Raw genomic sequence first — 20944 nt, 5'->3', positions numbered from 1 at the left:
CCTGGGTTTTGCAATAGGAATTGTTCTAAAAGGTCAAACAAAATCTGAATCGTACCAAAACGGAAACAATTTTCTATAAGAAATAACGTAAATCCAATAAATGCGTTCCAGACCGCCAAAAATATAAAGACAAAACACATTTTCTAAAGATTCTTATATTATTTTCAAGGCTTTTTAATATTTTTATGTGCATCTACATCTATCTGTGCATGACATTTTAAAATGTCCAGAAATTTGCTCATGTTAAAGGCCTACTGAAAGCCACTACTACCGACCACGCAGTCTGATAGTTTATATATCAATGATGAAATCTTAACATTGCAACACATGCCAATACGGCCGGGTTAGCTTACTAAAGTGCAATTTTAAATTCCGCGCAAAATATCCTGCTGAAAACGTCTCGGTATGATGACGCCTGCGCGTGACGTCACGTATTGTAGCGGACATTTTGGGACACCATTGTGGCCAGCTATTAAGTCGTCTGTTTTCATCGCAAAATTCCACAGTATTCTGGACATCTGTGTTGCTGAATCTTTTGCAATTTGTTCAATGAACAATGGAGACAGCAAAGATGAAAGCTGTAGGTGGGAAGCGGTGTATTTCGGCCGGCTGCAGCAACACAAACACAGCCGATGATTCATTGTTTACATTCGATGACAGTCAAACTTTACCATTGGCCTGTGGAGAACTGGGACAACAGAGACTCTTACCAGGAGGACTTTGAGTTGGATACGCAGACGCGGTACCGTGAGTATGCAGCTGCGGCTTCCAAACATTTGAGCGCTTGCCCGTACGTGCGTGCCGCTATGTGCATGTCACGTACGTAACTTTGGGGACTTTGGGGAATAATATGTGCTGTATGAACTTTGCGGAGGTGAACGGTACTTTGGGCTGTGGGATTGAGTGTGTTGTGCAGGTGTTTGAGTTGTATTGGCGGGTTATATGGACGGGACGGGGGAGGTGTTTGTTATGCGGGATTCATTTGTGGCATATTAAATATAAGCCTGCTTGTGTTGTGGCTAATAGAGTATATATATGTCTGGTGTTAATTTACTGTTTTAGTCATTCCCAGCTGAATATCAGGTCCCACCCGCCTCTCACAGCATCTTCCCTATCTGAATCGCTCCCACTGCCCTCTAGTCCTTCACTCTCACTTTCCTCATCCACAAATCTTTCATCCTCGCTCAAATTAATGGGGAAATCGTCGCTTTCTCGGTCTCGCTCTCGCTGCTTGTGGCCATGATTGTAAACAATGTGCAGATGTGAGGAGCTCCACAACCTGTGACGTCACACACATATCGTCTGCTACTTCCGGTACAGGCAAGGCTTTTTTATCAGCGACCAAAAGTTGCGAACTTTATCGTCGATGTTCTTTACTAAATCCTTTCAGCAAAAATATGGCAATATCGCGAAATGATCAAGTATGAAACATAGAATGGACCTGCTATCCCCGTTTAAATAAGAAAATCGCATTTCAGTAGGCCTTTAAGTACCTATTTTTGTTTCAATAAAACAACTTGACGTGCATTTTTGGGTTTGACTTTGTCTAAATTTACTTTCCAAATGAAATATCGCGATATACAGTCTATGGTCAAATATATCAGGATATCTCCGGGTTGGGGAGGAGACCCTGCCCCAAGTGGAGGAGTTCAAGTACCTTGGAGTCTTGTTCACGAGTGAGGGAAGAGTGGATCGTGAGATCGACTGGCGGATCGGTGCGGCGTCTTCAGTAATGCGGACGCTGTATCGATCCGTTGTGGTGAAGAAGGAGCTGAGCCGGAAGGCAAAGCTCTCAATTTACCGGTCGATCTACGTTCCCATCCTCACCTATGGTCATGAGCTTTGGTTTATGACCGAAAGGACAAGATCACGGGTGCAAGCGGCCGAAATGAGTTTCCTCCGCCGGGTGGTGGGGCTCTGCCTTAGAGATAGGGTGAGAAGCTCTGCCATCCGGGAGGACCTCAAAGTAAAGCCGCTGCTCCTCCACATGCAGAGGAGCCAGATGAGGTGGTTCGGGCATCTGGTCAGGATGCCACCCGAATGCCTCTCTAGGAAGGTGTTTGTGGCACGTCCGACCAGCAGGAGGCCACGGGGAAGACCCAGAACACGTTGGGAAGACTATGTCTCCCGGCTGGCCTGGGAACGCCTCGGGATCCCCCGGGAAGAGCTGGACGAAGTGGCTGGGGAGAGGGAAGTCTGTGCTTCTCTGCTTAGGCTGCTGCCCCCGCCACCCGACCTCGGATAAGCGGAAGAAAATGGATGGATGGATATCAGGATATGAGTGTATGTCAATATGACCCAGCCCTATGACACACACATCAAGGCTTGGAAGGACACAGTGTCACTCCTTTAGTTTCATGCTTCAGTCTCATTTGACCCATCACTATCATTCAGAAATCAATCAAACTAATAACACCCCCGCCCCTTGGGAAATGGGTCGGCCCAGGCGGGATCGATGGCGCTCTGCTTCTGCCGCACATAAGCGCGTCATGATACAGAGTAGAGGTCCTTTTTGCCTTTCAGGTTCTTTGAGTCTTTTTGGACATTTTCTAGAAATTCTTTGAGCCAAAGTAAGGTTTTGTGGGGTCTGTTGGTGCAGGGAGGCCTCATGAACACGCTGGCTGAAGCCTGGTGGAGATGGAGCCCGTTTCACTCCTCCTGCAAGCTGGAGCAGCAGCTGGTTGGTAGAAAGTCAAACAGAACTCTGAAACCGGATCGCAACCTGAGCCGCCTCCTTCTCCGCAGGACGGCGTGTTTGGCCAGTACTCTGTGAAGTCCATTCTGGACCAGGATGTCCTGCTCCAGGAGGACGTGGAGCTGATCGAGCTGCTGGACCCCAGCCTGCTCACGTTGGGCTCGTCGCCCGGTACTTTGTCCCGACCCGGTTTCTTCGCCACACCCTCGTCATGGTACTGCCGAATGAAATCTGCTATCTTTCCAGACATTAACGTAACATTTGTGTGCTTTTTGCGGGTCACAGGGACGTAGCAGGTCTTGTGGGCCTGGCCGCAGTTTTGCTGGGTCTCTGCTCAGAGTCCGGGGGTCTGTGGTTGCTAGCCGCCGCCCTGCTAGGTTGGGCGGGGCTGAGGGCGGTGACGCTGTGGAGGCAAGCTCGAGTGCAGCGGGCCGTCCACGCCAGAGTCTCTCAGATTCACACGCTGGTCCACAACAGCAAGACCCTGACAGGCTTGTCCCGTAAAGCTCTGCGTCTGGTCCAGGAAACAGAGGTCATCTCCAGAGGGTTTACCCTGTACGGTTTTTCTCCCGAATATGTGTTGGAATCATCTTTTTTACTGCATGCTTGCATGTTGGCTTTATTAGAAATGATTCATCATCTTTTCCTGTCTTGTGATTGGCTGGTCCATGCCTGCGTCTTGTGCTCAGTGTCTTGTGTGGGTGTAAGCCCCTCCTACCAAGTCAGGGACGTTTCCACAGTTGTATCACATTTCACTTGTCAAGTTTGCTCGACAGGGTGAGTGCGGCCGTCACCTTTAGCAGGGCGGGGCCGGGGGCGGTGCCACACGGACAGCAGCTGATGGGACTGAGGAAGACCTTGTATCGGGCCCTGCGCTCTGCCTTCCGAGCCTCCAGGAGAGCCACGTGTCACATGCTGAAGGCATATCCTTTACTGGGAAAAATGGCGGGGACGTCCTCCCGTGTCCATACTTTAGTTCCCTTAACGCCTTCCAACGTTCCCGTTGAGCTCGGAGATCGACAATGTGACCAACTACGTGTCCGCCGTGCCTCTGAAGGAACTGGGTCTCGGCCTGGGAATCGAACATCTGGGTGACGAGCAGGCCCAGGAGCTTACAGACGACTACAGCCTCCCCGCCCTTAAGGTGAGGACAAGCTCGCCCGTGCTGATGACCGTGTGGAACGCTGACCTGGTTTGTTCTTTACAGATGCTGTACCAGCTGTGGGTGGGGCAAAACTCAGAGTGTTTCCGCAGATTAGCTCTCCTCTTGTCGCAACGGCAACTGGAGGAGAAGTCCGAGGAAGGGGGCGTCCCCGCAGAAGATTCTGCTCCGCCCGCTTTGCACCGCTCCATCGCCGCAGTAACGGAGCCCCTCCACCACGCCCTGGCCGCTTGTCTCGGGGAGGTGCAGCGGAGCTACGACTTCCACCGCCACTTCCAGACGCAGGCGAAGACCTCGTGTTCGGACCGGAACGGTGGAGCGGGGGAGAAATGCAGAGAGCTCAACAGTCTGCACACATCCATAAGAAGCCTCCAGCTGCACCTGAAGGCCGTGCTCAGCGAGTGAGACACACACTCTCCTCATCGGCGCCACCCCGGGGGTCACACATCGCCATCCTCTCTTCATCTCCTCCAGGATGATCATCCTGGAAGACGACCTGGAGAAGCTGATGGTGGCCAAGGAACCAAGGGAGCTCACTCTGGAGAGTTACCGAGACCTCAGCGAGCGCCTGCACCAGCTGCAGCCGCACATGAAGGCCAGCACCGGCTGCTGGGACGACACCGTCGGTCAGGTGTCGCGCATGCTGAGGCGGGCCAACGCCTGTCCAGGTGAGAGGAGCCAAATTTATCCTCAGAATCATGTCTACCATGCAGGGCCGGCCCGTGGCATAGGCCGTATAGGCAAATGCTAAGGGCGCCGTCCATCAGGGGGCGCCACGCCAGTGCCACAAATGTTGGAGGAAAAAAAATAAAAATAAAAAAAATAAATAAAAGTTGGTACTATTATTTCTAAATACATAAAATAATCCCACGTTAATTAAAATGCAAAGTAAAGCCTATTTAAGAGAAATATTATTTGTTACAACATTATGCCCCCCCCCCCCCCCCCCCCCCCCCCCCGCACGGTGCGCCCCCTCCCTTCCCGTATCATGACTCTTTTTGGACGTCACCACATGCAAAAATCAACACAAAATGTCAAAACGGCCAAAACTGTCAGGTGCCCAGGGAAGAAAAAAGAGAAAAGAAGAGGAGAAACGAGAAAAAGACAGAGGTAGCAGGTAGGTAACGTTAGCCTACATGAAATTATTTGTCTGTTACAGAATGTGATAGTAACCTGGCTTTTTAGCATTAAGCTAATGTTACACGATTCGGCAATTCCTAATCAATAAATAACTAGTTCTGTTTTAACGTCGGGTTAATATTGTGGAGGGGGCTAAATTGTTATGGAAAATAATAATGTAACGTTAGGTAATTACAGTACTCCCTTGTGTACAGTAATTTGTAAGTCATTCTAGTTAATGCAGGGGTCGGCAACCCGCGGCTCTAGAGCCGCATGCGGCTCTTTAGCGCCGCCCTAGTGGCTCTCTGGAGCTTTTTCAAAAATGTATGAAAAATGGAAAAAGATGAGCGGAAAAAAATATATTTTTTGTTTTAATATGGTTTCTGTAGGAGGACAAACATGACACGAACCTCCCTAATTGTTATAAAGCACACTGTTTGTATTAAACATGCTTCACTGATTCGAGTATTTGGCGAGCGCCGTTTTGTCCTACTAATTTTGGCGGTCCTTGAACTCACCTTAGCTTGTTTACATGTATAGCTTTCTCCGACTTTCTAGGACGTGTTTTATGCCACTTCTTTTTCTGTCTCATTTTGTCCACCAAACTTTTAACGTTGTGCGTGAATGCACAAAGGTGAGTTTTGTTGATGTTATTGACTTGTGTGGAGTGCTAATCGGACATATTTGGTCACTGAATGACTGCAAGCTAATCGATGCTAACATGCTATTTAGGCTATCTATATGTACATATTGCATCATTATGCCTCATTTGTAGCTATATTTGAGATCATTTAGTTTCTTTTAAGTCCTTTTAATTCAATTGATATCTCATGACACAGTGAGACACACAATCTGTATGTAATATGGCTTTTAATTTTTTGCGGCTCCAGACAGATTTGTTTTTGTATTTTTGGTCCCAATATGGCTCTTTCAACATTTTGGGTTGCCGACCCCTGAGTTAATGCAATATTAAAAAGCACAAATAGAGAACTCTGTAGGATCCCCTTTTTTTGTAATATAGTTGCTAAAGTCCTACTGGTTTGATATCTTGTTTTGTGCAGTGCCTTATTTATATTGTATTTTTAATTTATTTTATGCAACTTGTTGACACATTTTATTTTGTGTTTATGTATGTAAAAAATATTGTATTTCATATATTCATTTTTTATTTTTTGTATTCATTTATTTATCCATAGTTTTTTTTTATCTTGTTAACAATTCTGATTGTTAATTTGCTTTCTTTAAGTAAAAAAAAGGTCAAAGACAAAGCTATTCGGTGTCTTGTGAGTATATACACTTCACTGCCGATGTGGGGACGCCACCTAAAATCTTGCCTAGGACGCCAGATTGGTTAGGGCCGGGCCTGCTACCATGAATTGATTAACGTGGATCCCGACTTAAACAAGTTGAAAAACTTATTCGGGTGTTACCATTTAGTGGTCAATTGTACGGAATAGCAATCTACTAATAAAAGTCTCAATCAATCAATGTCCATCTCAATCATACCTGCAGGCTCTGCTCAGACTCCAGACCAGTGTGGTCCTCCTGAGACCGAGGTCCCTCCGCCTCCTCCTCCTCCATCTTACCCCTTGATCCTGGACAAAGATCCGGTTCCAGAAGAGATGGTAAGTTGACCAAACACTCTGCAAAAAAAAAAAAAGCTTTCACACTAGAGATTAAGCAGAAATTCCAGCTTTACCAGAAATGTCCATGAAATTCCCATTGAAAAGAATGGGACATTTTTGAAAGTTCCACAATTCCCTCAATTTTCATCCCATTCAAACCGTTCCAACTCCAAAAGATTCCGCCCGTTCAAAATTGTTTGCTCTACTTCAACAATTTTTTTAAAAAACTCCCGGATTTCCAAGAATTCCCAGTTTTCAGAGACATTTTCCCCATTCAAAATGAATTGGCCATTTTTTTAAATTTCCACAATTCCCACATTTTTCAACCTATTCCAACATCAACACATTCCACTCACCCTGGACATTCAAACTAACACTTTCCCTAGTTCCAAACCAAATTCCCTTTTTCCTGGAAATTCAAACTTTTCAACATAAAAACCATTCCAACATTCAAACTAGTCTTACATTCATACTACATTCTGTCAGTTCAACTTCAGCATTGGAGCATTCACACTCATTTCCTTCAGGAATTGCCTCATCTACTTACTGCCTAATTTACAAACCCCGTTTCCATATGAGTTGGGAAATTGTGTTAGATGTAAATATAAACGGAATACAATGATTTGCAAATCATTTTCAACCCATATTCAGTTGAATATGCTACAAAAAAATAAAACGTTTTTTTTTGCAAATAATCATTAACTTTAGAATTTGATGCCAGCAACACGTGACAAAGAAGTTGGGAAAGGTGGCAATAAATACTGATAAAGTTGAGGAATGCTCATCAAACACTCATTTGGAACATCCCACAGGTGAACAGGCAAATTGGGAACAGGTGGGTGCCATGATTGGGTATAAAAGTAGATTCCATGAAATGCTCAGTCATTCACAAACAAGGATGGGGCGAGGGTCACCACTTTGTCAACAAATGCCTGAGCAAATTGTTGAACAGTTTAAGAAAAACCTTTCTCAACCAGCTATTGCAAGGAATTTAGGGATTTAACCATCTACGCTCCGTAATATCATCAAAGGGTTCAGAGAATCTGGAGAAATCACTGCACGTAAGCAGCTAAGCCCGTGACCTTCCATCCCTCAGGCTGTACTGCATCAACAAGCGACATCAGTGTGTTAAGGATATCGCCACATGGGCTCAGGAACACTTCAGAGACCCACTGTCAGTTACTACAGTTGGTCGCTACATCTGTAAGTGCAAGTTAAAACTCTCCTATGCAAGGCGAAAACCGTTTATCAACAACACCCAGAAACGCCGTTGGCTTCGCTGGGCCTGAGCTCATCTAAGATGGACTGATACAAAGTGGAAAAGTGTTCTGTGGTCTGACGAGTCCACATTTTAAATTGTTTTTGGAAACTGTGGACGTCGTGTCCTCCGGACCAAAGAGGAAAAGAACCATCCGGATTGTTCTAGGCGCAAAGTGTAAAAGCCAGCATGTGTGATGGTATGGGGGTGTATTAGTGCCCAAGACATGGGTAACTTACACATCTGTGAAGGCACCATTGATGCTGAAAGGTACATACAGCTTTTGGAGCAACATATGTTGCCATCCAAGCAACGTTACCATGGACGCCCCTGCTTATTTCAGCAAGACAATGCCAAGCCACGTGTTACATCAACGTGGCTTCATAGTAAAAGAGTGCGGGTACTAGACTGGCCTGCCTGTAGTCCAGACCTGTCTCCCATTGAAAATGTGTGGCGCATTATGAAGCCTAAAATAGCACAAGGGAGACCCCCGGACTGTTGAACAACTTAAGCTGTACATCAAGCAAGAATGGGAAAGAATTCCACTTCAAAAATGTGTCTCCTCAGTTCCCAAACCTTTACTGAGTGTCGTTAAAAGGAAAGGCCATGTAACACAGTGGTGAACATGCCCTTTCCCAACTACTTTGGCACGTGTTGCAGCCATGAAATTCTAAGTTAATTATTATTTGCAAAAAAAAAAAATAAAGTTTATGAGTTTGAACATCAAATATGTTGTCTTTGTAGTGCATTCAACTGAATATGAGTTGAAAAGGATTTGCAAATCATTGTATTCTAACACAATTTCCCAACTCATATGGAAACGGGGTTTGTACATGTTTTAAACACTAAATAGTGGTATTATATGTGTATATATTGTATCTGATGATGTACTTCTGTTGTAGTTGTAAAAAAAGACCTTGACGATATACGTCAAAATGCCAAATATGGGCGTCAATATTGGGCTGATCTCTACCTCACAATGACTTGTCTCAGGAGTGGGAGGGCTACGTGTCGGACTCAGACTCGGAAGGAGAAAGAAAGGGTTCCTGGTGCGACATGTTGAGTCCCGAGGAACGGGAACGTCAGCGGCGTGGGAGGGAGGAGTCCCGCCGCGTCCTGTCCGAGCTTAAAGTGGTGCTGGGCTTCCGTGCGTCCGACGGCGAGAGGATGAAGAGGAAGCAGATGCTCTTCAGCGACCAAGGTTTGGTGTCCATGCCTACATGTTGACAACTTTGAGGAAAAGCTAATCTACCTCATGAGTGCCACTTGACTATTTCCTGTCTGTCTGCAGCTGCCATGACACCTTCGACTTGCGCTCGCGGCGCCGATGCCGACACGGGTTCAGCAGAAAGAGGCGAGGAAGGAGGAAGCATCCCATCAGAGTGCACTGCAGGAAACCACGAGGAAGCGAGGGAAGGAAAGGACGAGCGGGTGAGGCCTGACCCCTCTGACAAGCCGCTGACTGAGTTCAGCTGCGGTCGGGAGGCGGAGGACGCCGACATGGCAGGAGCGTTGGTTTCCACCAGAGGAGGGGGCGGAGCGTCCGAGCTGCACGAGTACGACGGCGTCCTGGAGGAGGGGGAGGAGCAGCAGAACGGTCTGGACCGCCCCAGGAAGCCCAAAGTTCCCACTCTCTCCGTCATGGACCGTCTGACGGACATCCACGGCTTGGACGTGCTCAGCTTCAGCTCCGCCCTCGCCGCCCAGGTAGCTGCGCGCTCGCACCTGGCCAGGAAACTGGAGGAGCAGACATTTGGAGATGATGATGATGAAGAAGAGGAGCAGTGAGCAAAGACTACCTCCATGATTGTCCAGTATTTCCTATTGTTCATCTTCCTTTACTGCTTTACACTCAGGTACCAAACCACCTGTGACCTCATCTGTGAAGACCGAGGCTCCGTCCAATCAACACTGATTATTATTCTACCAAATACAACTGGACTTATAGGCCTACTGAAATGACATTTTTTTATTTAAACGGGGATAGCAGATCTATTCTATGTGTCATACTTGATAATTTCGCGATATTGCCATATTTTTGCTGAAAGGATTTAGTATAAAACAACGACGATAAAGATCGCAACTTTTGGTATCTGACAAAAAAAAGCCTTGCCCCTACCGGAAGGAGCGTGACGTAGTCAGCTGAACATTTCCGCAAAGTTCCCTATTGTTTAGTGATGGCGGCCAGAAGTGAGAGCGATTCGGACCGAGAAAGCGACGATTTCCCCATTAATTTGAGCGAGGATGAAAGATTTGTGGATGAGGAACGTTAGAGTGCAGTTCAAGACATATCTTTTTTCGCTCTGACCGTAACTTAGGTACAAGCTGGCTCATTGGATTCCACACTCTCTCCTTTTTCTATTGTGGATCACGGATTTGTATTTTAAACCACCTCGGATACTATATCCTCTTGAAAATGAGAGTCGAGAACGCGAAATGGACATTCACAGTGACTTTTATCTCCACGACAATACATCGGTGAAACACTTTAGCTACGAGCTAACGTGATAGCATCGTGCTTTAACTGCATATAGAAACAAAAGAAATAAACCCCTGACTGGAAGGATAGACAGAAAATCAACAATACTATTAAACCATGGACATGTAACTACACGGTTAATGCTTTCCAGCCTGGCGAAGGTTAACAATGCTGTGCTAACGACGCCAATGAAGCTAACTTAACAACCGGACCTCACAGAGCTATGCTAAAAACATTAGCTCTCCACCTACGCCAGCCAGCCTTCATCTGCTCATCAACACCCGTGCTCACCTGCGTTCCAGCGATCGACGGTGCGACAAAGGACTTCACACGATCACAGATGCGGTTGGCGGCCCGGAGACATAGGAAGTCAAGGTGAGGTCACCGGCTAGCGCATCTGCTCTCCAACAAAGTCCTCCGGTTGTGTTGCTGTAGTCCGCTGCTAACACACCGATCCCACCTACAACTTTCTTCTTTGCAGTCTTCATTGTTCATTAAACAAATTGCAAAAGATTCACCAACACAGATGTCCAGAATACTGTGGAATTATGAAATGAAAACAGAGCTTTTTGTATAGGATTCTACGGGGTACCAATACTTCCGTTTAACTGACTACATCACGCGCATACGTCATCATACCGAGACGTTTCAGCCGGATATTTCCCGGGAAATTTAAAATTGCACTTTATAAGTTAACCCGGCCGTATTGGCATGTGTTGCAATGTTAAGATTTCATCATTGATATATAAACTATCAGACTGCGTGGTTGCTAGTAGTGGCTTTCAGTAGGCCTTTAAGTTTCACGGGAAAAAAAGCCTCGGTGGCTTAGAAGAGAACCATGTGGAACGCCACCAATACTAATACTATGATCATGTAGCATCATGGTCATTCATTATTATTTGTTGAAAGTTGTTCTACATTGGGGGAATACTTTCTGCAGTGTTCTTTAGTGTTCTAATCCAAAGCGAAAAGACCTTGACTAAAACCACAGGAAGAGAAGTGAAATTTGATTTGCACTGTGCATTCATAAACATCTAGAAATGGACTATTTGAAGACCATTACTTGTGAAGTGGCCTTTGGGGGACTAAGTCATGACCGATAATGACGATCTGCTTGCTGGGAATCATCATGTCCGTCATGTGAGGGACAATCTCTTTTCATATGACGTCATAGAAGCCAGACTTGGTCTACACCTTCCCGGACTTGACACTCCTCATCCCTTTTTTTCCCAAAGTGAAATAAAATACTATTCAAGTTGTTCGGTGGGTCCTAATGTCTCTTTTTGCTGCTCACGTTTCACAGACTTAAATAGCGGGAGGTTAACAAACAGGTTGGACGTGTCACTTGATATGTTTTGAAGGAATCTCCGTTTGTCCGGCCCACAAAACAATAGGGGGAGGCAAGCTAACTCTTGCCTTTTTAAATGCATGTGACGTTAAATTGGGAAATTGTTCATTAGAAATAAAAAGCTAGAGAGGAAAAAAAAAGTTGCCAATTTTACTAGCCTGTTTTAAATGCAACAAGTTGCACGACTATTTCCGTAAAAGGTTTTAATTAGGGATGTCCGATAATGGCTTTTTGCCGATATCCGATATTGTCCAACTCTTAATTACCGATACCAACCGATTTTGTATTTCTAGTGTTTTGTATATTGTACAGGATTGCTTATTATTTTTATTGGATAGTAGTCTGTTTATTTCAATTGATAGTTGTTTTTTTTCTTTATTACCTCTTGTGTAATTTATTTTTACCCCATATTTGTTTCCACTACCGCACCTTAAATTGGAGTCCTTAATCTCGTTATATGCAAATATCATGACAATAAAGTCCATTCTATTCTATTCTACCGATATATACAGTCGTGGAATTAACACATCATTATGCCTAATTTGGACAACCAGGTATGGTGAAGATAAGGTCCTTTTTAAAAAAAATAAGATAAATAAATTAAAAACATTTTCTTGAATAAAAAAGAAAGTAAAACAATATAAAAACAGTTACATAGAAACTAGTAATTAATGAAAATGAGTAAAGGTTAGTACTATTAGTGGACCAGCAGCACGCACAATCATGTGTGCTTACGGACTGTATCCCTTGCAGACTGTATTGATATATATTGATATATAATGTAGGAACCAGAATATTAATAACAGAAACAAACAACCCTTTTGTGTGAATGAGTGTAAATGGGGGAGGGAGGTTTTTTTGGGTTGGTGCACTAATTGTAAGTGTATCTTGTGGTTTTTATGTTGATTTAATAAAAAAAATAAAATAAAAAAACGATACCGATAATAAAAAAAACGATACCAATAATTTCCGATATTACATTTTAAAGCATTCATCGGCCGATAATATCGGCATCTCTAGTTTTAATCTTTAGCTTTTATGTCACTATCTGTCAGAAACAATCCAGCCACGTTCTAAGAATAGAAGTAAAACAATTGGCAGCCCATTTGCCAAACACACTTGTGCCATAAATGCAACATTCCATACACTTATCGCCACCTGGTGGTTTATTGCCGCCAACATTACGGAGTTCCCTGAAGGCCACGCTGACGTCACCGCTTCCCATCATCCTTTGCGTCTACCCACCCCACCGCGGCTGTCATCATGGCGGCGGTGCTTACCGAGACGTTAGCGGAGCAGAAACAGGCCCAAAAGCTCGAGATGAACGGCGAAGCCGGGGAAGGAGAAGACGCCGCGGACCCAGTGGAGGAGGCGGCGAAAAAGAAGAAGAAGAAGAAAAAGAAGAACAAGTCAGCCGCGAACGGTAAGACGAGTCGGCGTCGTGCTAGCTGGCGAGCAAAGGCAGCCATATTTATCACCAACCCGGAAACACCGCCTTTCGAAATAAAATACATCTAGTGTTGGACTTGTTTAGTTTCACCATTTTAATTACATCTAAGCTATAAGCCTTGTGGAGTCAACTGAACAGATTGACTGTCATTTTAATATGTATTCGTATGGGATTCAGATACCTTCTGGCTACGTGTCTTATCTTTAGTTACACCGGAAGTTATGTTGTTGAGCACTTCAAACTTGACGGTTATCTTGGCGAGCCATGCGGGTTGGATCTCATGTCAGGCGGTTGGAAAGACGTTAGATCGTCTCCTAGAACCCTCGCTGAATTGACCAAGTACACCACAAAGGCGTGACAAAGACATGGAACAACTTTGTTTACCGGTGGGTCATTATGTAAGCTTGCGTAACTTAAAGAGTGCGAAGTGAAAAAAACAAGTGTCGGGTGTTTTACGCAGTAAGTAACTGCACTTCCGGTTGCATTTTGCTGACTCCAGTCCGCCTCATGTCTTCGCAGCCGGCGGCCCTGACGGGGACGCCGTGGCCGAGGTGACTAAGGAGTTGGAGAAGCAGGTGATCGAGGAGAAGGAGGAGGATGGCGAGGAAGGTTTGTGTTACATTTCAATTATGTACTTTTAAATTACGTCAGCTCATGCCTTTGCCCACACAGACGGTGACGATGGAGAAAACACCGCAGGGAAGAAGAAGAAGAAGAAAAAGAAGAAGAAAGGATGTAGGTTGCATCAGAGTAGTTTTTACCAATCGGGGGGGGAAAAAAAACTAATGTCGTGTTTTTAGCCAAAGGCCAGACTGATCCTCCGTCTATACCCATCTGTGAGTTATACCCCAGTGCCGTCTTCCCTATCGGGCAGGAGTGCGAATACCCCGTCTCACAGGACGGGTAAGGACCGAAGCACGTTGACGTCAGCGAAGTCTTTTAGCTTGAACGTTTGTCCTGGCAGGCGCAGCGCGGCGTGGCGCAGCAGCAACGAGGGCAAGCGGGTGCTGGACAAAGCCAACGAGGAAGTGTGGAACGACTTCCGGCAGGCGGCCGAGGCTCACAGGCAGGTCCGGCAGCACGTGCGCGGCTTCCTGAAACCTGGCTTGACCATGATTGAAATCTGGTGAGGCTCCTCTCGCATAGGACCGTATTTTTCGGACTTTAAGGCGCACTTACCTACTACCTACTCAGTGGCCTAGTGGTTAGAGTGTCCACCCTGAGATCGGTAGGTTGTGAGTTCAAACCCCGGCCGAGTCATACCAAAGACTATAAAAATGGGTGACTTATACTCAGGAGCGACTTACGTGTGAAATTATTAACACATTAGCGTAAAATATCAAATAATATTATTTATCTCATTCACGTAAGAGACTAAACGTATAAGATTTCATGGGATTTAGTGATTAGGAGTGACAGATTGTTTGGTAAACGTATAGCATGTTCTATATGTTATAGTTATTTGAATGACTCTTACCATAATATGTTACGTTAACATACCAGGCACGTTCTCAGTTGGTTATTTATGCCTCATAACGTACACTTATTCAGCCTGTTGTTCACTATTCTTTATTTATTTTAAATTGCCTTTCTAATGTCTATTCTCGGTGTCTGGTTTTATCAAATAAATTTCCCCAAAAAATGCAACTTATACTCCAGTGCGACTTATATGTTTTTTTACCTTCTTTATTATGCATTTTCGGCCGGTGCGACTTATACTCCGGAGCGATTTATAGTCCGATAAATACGGTAGTTTAAAGTTCTTACTTATATCTGTCAGTAGACTCGCCAGGAAAGCGCTAAAACTTACCGGTGTAGTGAGTTTACACTATTCACCCAAGGAACATTAGTTATTAGAGAGTTACGGTCGGACGTTTTTTCACGGGACACATTTCTGGTGTTGTTGTTGTTGCCCTAGTGAGCCACGGATGAGGAGATGCTGCCCCGTTATTGATTGACGCAGTGTTTTTCAACCAAGGCACATTTTTTTCATTAAAAAATACAGAGGCACACCACCAGCAGAAAAGGTTAAAAAAATGAAACTCCACCAGGTTGTCGTGCCTTATCTTGAGTTTGTTGTTGTTTCCTGTGTGTAGTGCTTTAGTTTCGGTCTTGCGCTGTTATTTTGGTGACCCTTCCTTTTTTGTTGGTGTTCTCCTATAGCAGCTCCATGCCTTCTGTTTTTTCGCAATCAAGACTATTGAAGTTGTGCGTACGCTATCCTTTGTGGGGACATTGTTGATTGTCATGTCATGTACGGGATGTGCTTTGTGGACGCCGTCTTTGCTCCACACGCTGTAAGTTTTTGCTGTCGTCCAGCATTCTGTTTTTTTGACTTTGTAGCCAGTTCAGTTTTACTTTTGTTTTACATAGCCATCCTTATGCTTCAGTGCCTTTTCCTAGCGGGACTTGCCTTTTGTTGATTTTTGGTTTAAGCGTTGCATACCTTTTTTTCATATTGGGATCACGACAAACCATCCTCAACACATTCCGACTTCTACAAAGCTATGAACTACCTGCTGCCACCTACTGATATGGAGTATTACATGGTTACCCTGCCAAGCGCTACACAGCACAGGCACTAGACAACGGCACATTATTATGATTATTGATTTGCAAAAAATATTTTTGGGACCAATTAGGTGAAGTTGTATAATTTCCCACGGCACACCAGGCAATATTTCACGGCACACTAGTGTGCCACGGCACAGTGGTTGAAAACCACTGGATTGAAGTAAAGTCTGAATGTCATTAAAACAGTTAGCGCCATCTTTTGACACTTCTTCCACTCCCGTCCTTGCACGCTACAACAAAGATGACGGGGAGAAGACGCTGTCGAAGGTGAGCCACGTAAATAAGACCGCCCACAAAACGGCGCATCCTGAAGCGACTGTCAAAGCGGCTTGAAGATGATGTGTAAAACATCAACTATGCAACATTTTGACCAAAGAACCACCATCACATCTTATGTAGACCACAAGGAAGTCTTTTACATTTAGAAAAAAAATTATAATATGACCCTTTTAATGCGCCCTATAATCCGGTGCACCTTTTGTATTAAAATAGACCCACTCATCGGCAGTGCGCTTTATAATCCGGTGCGCCCTATGGTCCGAAAAATACGGTATGTGTCCTTTTTTTCATGCTATGCATGACATGGCCTCACTTTCTTCCTTGCTAGCGAGCGCTTGGAGGATTGTTCCCGGAAGCTCATCAAGGAGAACAAGCTGAACGCCGGCCTGGCGTTCCCCACCGGCTGCTCTCTCAACCACTGCGCCGCCCACTACACTCCCAACGCCGGCGACACCACTGTCCTGCAGTACGACGACGTCTGCAAGATCGACTTCGGCACGCACATTAACGGTTAGCGAGCGCCGTCGGCGTCAATGACCCGTGTAGACGGGACATGCTCACTACCAACGTGTTTGTCTGCAGGGCGAATCATCGACTGTGCCTTCACCGTCACCTTCAACCCAAAGTACGACAAGCTGCTGGAGGCCGTGAAAGACGCCACCAACACTGGCATCAAAGTACGCCCGTGACGCACGCCGCACTTACTCCTTAGTTTGCCTTTCAATCGTTCTTTTCTTGTCACAGAACGCCGGCATCGACGTGCGCCTGTGTGACGTCGGGGAGGCCATCCAGGAAGTGATGGAGTCCTACGAGGTTGAGCTCGACGGCAAAACATACCAAGGTAAGTTTTCCTACTAACTCGCACATCGAATGTTACCATTAACTAGGGCTGGGCGATATGACTGAAAACTGTATTTTTCTTGACTATAGAGCGTACTGGTATATAAGCCGCACCCACTAACATTTTTTTTGGTCCATATTAGTTGCTTCGGACTTTAAGCTGCAGATATATACCGTATTTCCTTGAATTGGCGCAGGGAATATAGTATTCGCACGTCTAGAATTACTGCCGGGTCAAACTCGTTTCTCAAAATAATTAACGCATGCTTGGCCTTATCGCCGGTTTATTATTGAAGCCGGATCAAATTCGTTTCGCAAAATATTAATTTTATTATTGCATGTCTATAATTTTCACCGGGTCAAACTCGTTTCGCAAAATATTTAGCATATGGCGAGAACTTCCACCGGGTCAAATTCGTTACGTCACGAGTGACGCATCTGTCCTCATTTTCAAAATGGAGGAAGCTGCTTTCAGTAGTTTACAATCGCACAAAGGAAAAAAGATAAAGAGCTATTCAGTAGGATTTAAGGTCCAAGCTATTGAATACCGGTACAGTATGCTAAAGAGAACAGTAAGCGGCTATGTTTTATTAATATACTGTAGCTGCGTGTGTGAAATACTGTATAAGTCATTAAATGACTCCCGCCTCCTGGTGGTAGAGGGCGCTGCCGCGCTAGTGATCCTTCTTGCGACTTCCGGTATTGCAGAAGAAGTGAACACACGCAGCAAGAGATTTTTTTTTCTCCTTTCAACAAGGAGGATTACATACCGGTATCTAAAATAAAACCGTTTTCTAAACTGGACTTTCAATCGAAGCAGGAGGTAATAATTAAAGGAATATCTCCATCGAGACAGAGACTTTTAAAACGGAAAAAAGAAAATAATGAAGACTTCTATAAACAAGTTATCGATGCATAATAACGTTTTTTTTTATTAAATGTGCTTTTCATGATGGTATGCTTACATCACACTCAAAGCGCACGCCTAAATTTTATGGATTCCTTTTGGTGAACGCCTGAGTGAGAAGAGGTTTTAAAATAATTACCGCATGCACGGCCATCCCGCCAGTTTCCGGTAAACGCCGGAGTGACAGGAGGTTTTAAATTAACGCCCCTGCGGCTATTCAAGGAAATACGGTACGTTGTTAAACGAGTTATTTGCACATACACATTTTGTAAATGTTCATTTACATACCTAAAATGTTTCCAAACTGTGTCTGCAACAAGGCAGTAAAACGGTTGTTCAAACAAAACTGTAGTCATCGTCATGGACCCACTAGCTGCGGAAGCTAGCTCTCCAATCAGCTAAACAGACTCAATAACTCCACGGTGACGTCTCGGTGAATTTACGAACCTGAAACAATACAAAATGGATGCCATTGTAAATTAGTAATATGAACAGACACTCATAAATGTGTTGGCATAATAGCCGATGCTAACGATGTTAGCTTCAATACATTAGTTATATTGTAAAACTTACAAATGTTGCTTGGAATGATGAAGTGTCCTTTCGAGCATGGAAAGGCACTTGTACTTCCAGTTGAAAGCTCAGTCTAAACAGAAGGGCACTGCAGCACCTGCAGTGAGCAAACTCGTCCAAAAGATGGAACCATAGCACAAACAATAACTCATCTTTTCTTGCTTGTTTTTTTAACTATTTGCATTATGGCCGTCAGCGAAGAAAAATCAATAAATTAGCTGCGCCGTTTTATAAACCGCGTGTTTCAAAGCGTAGGAAATAAGCAGTTTATAGTCCGGAATTTTCGGTAGGTGTTTAATATCGTCCGATTTTGATCATTATTATTTTTATGACTTAAGACAAATAAGGACCAAAAGAAAAATATATGAAATATAAACATATTTCAAATGTAACCTTCCTCTGACTAATCCCCTATCAAGGCAGAAAGGAAAGGAAATGTCAACAAGCATGGAAAAGACTCGATGTAAACACAATTCTAAAATCACATTAGACACTTAATAATGAACTCTTACAATGAAGGTGCAAAATTAAGTAAGAATTCTCTAATAAAGTGTAACAAAATAAACAGAGTGTGAAAACGTGAACAGAGAAATCCGGTAACTATTTTCTGAAGGGTTCGTGCCAGGAAGTTACGGCAATGCTCTAAAGCAAGGGTGTCAAAAGCCATTTTCATTGAGGGCCACATCGCAGTAATGGCTGCTTTCAGAGGGCCTCTTTTTTAAAAATTAACTTACATTATGCATGCGGGTAATAACCTGTGATTAATCAAAATGCATATGCATTTGATTAGGTTTTGTTATGTATAACTTGCTTTAAAATCATAAATAAAAGGTGACAAGCAGAAATGTAACTGTTTTTATCTCACAAAAATAGTTTTGCAATACAGTATATAATTGTCATGATCTCATATTAAAGTTTAAAATGTGCATTTTTTTGTCTGTCAAAATTGAAGAAATAAAGTATTTTATTGAAACCCATTTTTCCCAGGCTTTCGTGGGCCACATAAAAATGGCGAGCCAGAACTGGCCCCCGGGCCTTGAGTTTGACACCTGTGCTCTAAAGGGTGAGCGCGGCTAAGGTGGTGTGGTTGGGATGAGCGCCTTGCATCATTCAGAGTAAATGCTGCTCTGACTGGGGTTCGTTTTTAAAAAAATCTAAGAAAACTGTCATACCATCGAGGTGACTTTTCCTGTTTTATCCACAGTTTATACGCTATCTGCTAAAGTCGGAGACTTGTCATTTTCAATGGGCATTTAGATACCAAAGAGAACAAAATTCCATTTCCCGTGCAAAATAAAAACTTTTAAAAAAGGTACACATCTTATAGAATAAAAAGTAAACCGTAAAAATTAAAAATAGCTATAAAATCTTCAGTCATTTTTAGTTTCTCTCCATGCAGAGAATCAACGCCGAAACAACAAGCGTGATACTCCCACGGATCAGTGATCACTTCCTGTGTTCCTCGGTTACCAAAGAACGAGTGCCTTTGTTCATGCAACCAACCTTGCTTCGCAACTTTGTTTCTTCTGACAAAGACAGAAAATCAAGTTTTATCGAACACATTTCTCACTGACGTCGATTACGTGTCTGTAGCGATTTACATTGATATCGTTTTATGGCCCAGCCCTACCATTATGCTTGTTCACACAGTCAAACCCATCCGAAACCTGAACGGTCATTCCATCGGCCAGTACAGGATACACGCCGGCAAGACCGTGCCCATCGTCAAAGGAGGGGAGGCCACGAGAATGGAGGTACGTTTCCACGCCGCCTCTCACCTGGTTTGTGGTTTCCCCACCAAAGATGTCACCTTGGTCTGCAGGAGGGCGAGGTTTACGCCATCGAGACGTTCGGCAGTACCGGCAAAGGCGTGGTCCACGATGACATGGAGTGCTCCCACTACATGAAGAACTTTGACGTGGGCCACGTCCCCATCAGGTCTGCCTTTCCTTCAGCGTGACTTCGAGAACGAGAGGAAACGATGTTAACCTTTTTTTGTGCGCAGGCTCCCGCGGGCGAAGCACCTGCTCAACGTGATCAACGAGAACTTCGGCACGCTGGCCTTCTGCCGCCGCTGGCTGGACCGCCTTGGCGAGAGCAAGTACCTGATGGCCCTGAAGAGTCTGTGCGACCTGGGCATCGTGGACCCCTACCCGCCCCTGTGCGACACCAAGGGCAGCTACACGGCTCAGTTCGAGCACACCATCCTGCTAAGGCCCACTTGCAAGGAGGTGGTGAGCCGGGGAGACGACTATTGAAGCCCCGCCCTCAACCGCCGAACCCGCACGCCGCCGCACCACCGACACACGGAATCTGGAAGTGATCCACTCAGCAGCACGAGGGGTTTCCTGACTTTTCTTCTTCTCTTCAAACAAGCTTTTGAAAAGTTACCTGTTCATTAGTGAACTACTGAAGATGGCGTTTTAGCTCCGCCCCCTTGACCTACGACACCACCCCGAGCTTTCAGCACGTCTCTCGGCTCAGAATAATCGATCATGTTGAGCTTTGGTGGCTGTTGTCGTGGCAACAGCCTCTCCACACCGTATGTTTGGCTTGTCGCGACAGGATTTGCCTCGTTTTGCGCTATCTGCAAATGTTTTTGTAAGAAAAAGATTAAAAACATCTGCCAGAGTGT

At 44.7% G+C, this 20944-nt stretch overlaps 2 protein-coding genes across 3 annotated transcripts in view; both read left to right on the top strand.

The window, feature by feature from the left end:
- vezt (vezatin, adherens junctions transmembrane protein) overlaps positions 1 to 11592 on the top strand; it is an 18074-nt gene extending 6482 nt beyond the window's left edge. The window contains exons 4-13 of one of the 2 annotated variants that reach the window (XM_062066423.1): positions 2600 to 2680; positions 2746 to 2909; positions 2981 to 3250; positions 3472 to 3618; positions 3692 to 3839; positions 3903 to 4258; positions 4332 to 4525; positions 6489 to 6601; positions 8853 to 9060; positions 9151 to 11592. In XM_062066423.1, coding sequence (XP_061922407.1) covers positions 2600 to 2680; positions 2746 to 2909; positions 2981 to 3250; positions 3472 to 3618; positions 3692 to 3839; positions 3903 to 4258; positions 4332 to 4525; positions 6489 to 6601; positions 8853 to 9060; positions 9151 to 9647 — 2178 coding nt within the window. In that variant the 3' untranslated portion in view covers positions 9648 to 11592. Of the gene's footprint in view, positions 1 to 2599; positions 2681 to 2745; positions 2910 to 2980; positions 3251 to 3459; positions 3619 to 3691; positions 3840 to 3902; positions 4259 to 4331; positions 4526 to 6488; positions 6602 to 8852; positions 9061 to 9150 lie in introns of both variants that reach the window. The other variant, XM_062066422.1, reaches the window with a different exon arrangement.
- A 1276-nt stretch (positions 11593 to 12868) lies between these two features.
- metap2a (methionyl aminopeptidase 2a) lies at positions 12869 to 20941 on the top strand. The gene is made up of 11 exons (XM_062066426.1): positions 12869 to 13109; positions 13656 to 13745; positions 13809 to 13871; positions 13937 to 14039; positions 14101 to 14262; positions 16318 to 16499; positions 16572 to 16666; positions 16734 to 16830; positions 19960 to 20063; positions 20132 to 20247; positions 20315 to 20941. The coding sequence occupies exons 1-11, from the start codon at positions 12950 to 12952 to the stop codon at positions 20565 to 20567; spliced, it is 1425 nt and encodes a 474-aa protein (XP_061922410.1). The 5' UTR covers positions 12869 to 12949; the 3' UTR covers positions 20568 to 20941.
- Positions 20942 to 20944: the final 3 nt, after the last annotated feature.

This window comes from Entelurus aequoreus, linkage group LG12 (assembly GCF_033978785.1).
Source record: "Entelurus aequoreus isolate RoL-2023_Sb linkage group LG12, RoL_Eaeq_v1.1, whole genome shotgun sequence".
Classification (NCBI taxonomy): domain Eukaryota; kingdom Metazoa; phylum Chordata; class Actinopteri; order Syngnathiformes; family Syngnathidae; genus Entelurus; species Entelurus aequoreus.
This window is presented reverse-complemented; position numbering and strand designations above follow the sequence as displayed.

Bases quoted from the DNA above. Each gene is read 5' to 3' on its own strand.
- metap2a (XM_062066426.1), top strand. From the start codon at position 12,950: ATGGCGGCGGTGCTTACCGAGACGTTAGCGGAGCAGAAACAGGCCCAA. The intron at 13,110-13,655 runs GTAAGACGAGTC...ATGTCTTCGCAG, and splicing joins GAACAAGTCAGCCGCGAACG to CCGGCGGCCCTGACGGGGAC. The intron at 20,064-20,131 runs GTACGTTTCCAC...CTTGGTCTGCAG, and splicing joins GGGAGGCCACGAGAATGGAG to GAGGGCGAGGTTTACGCCAT.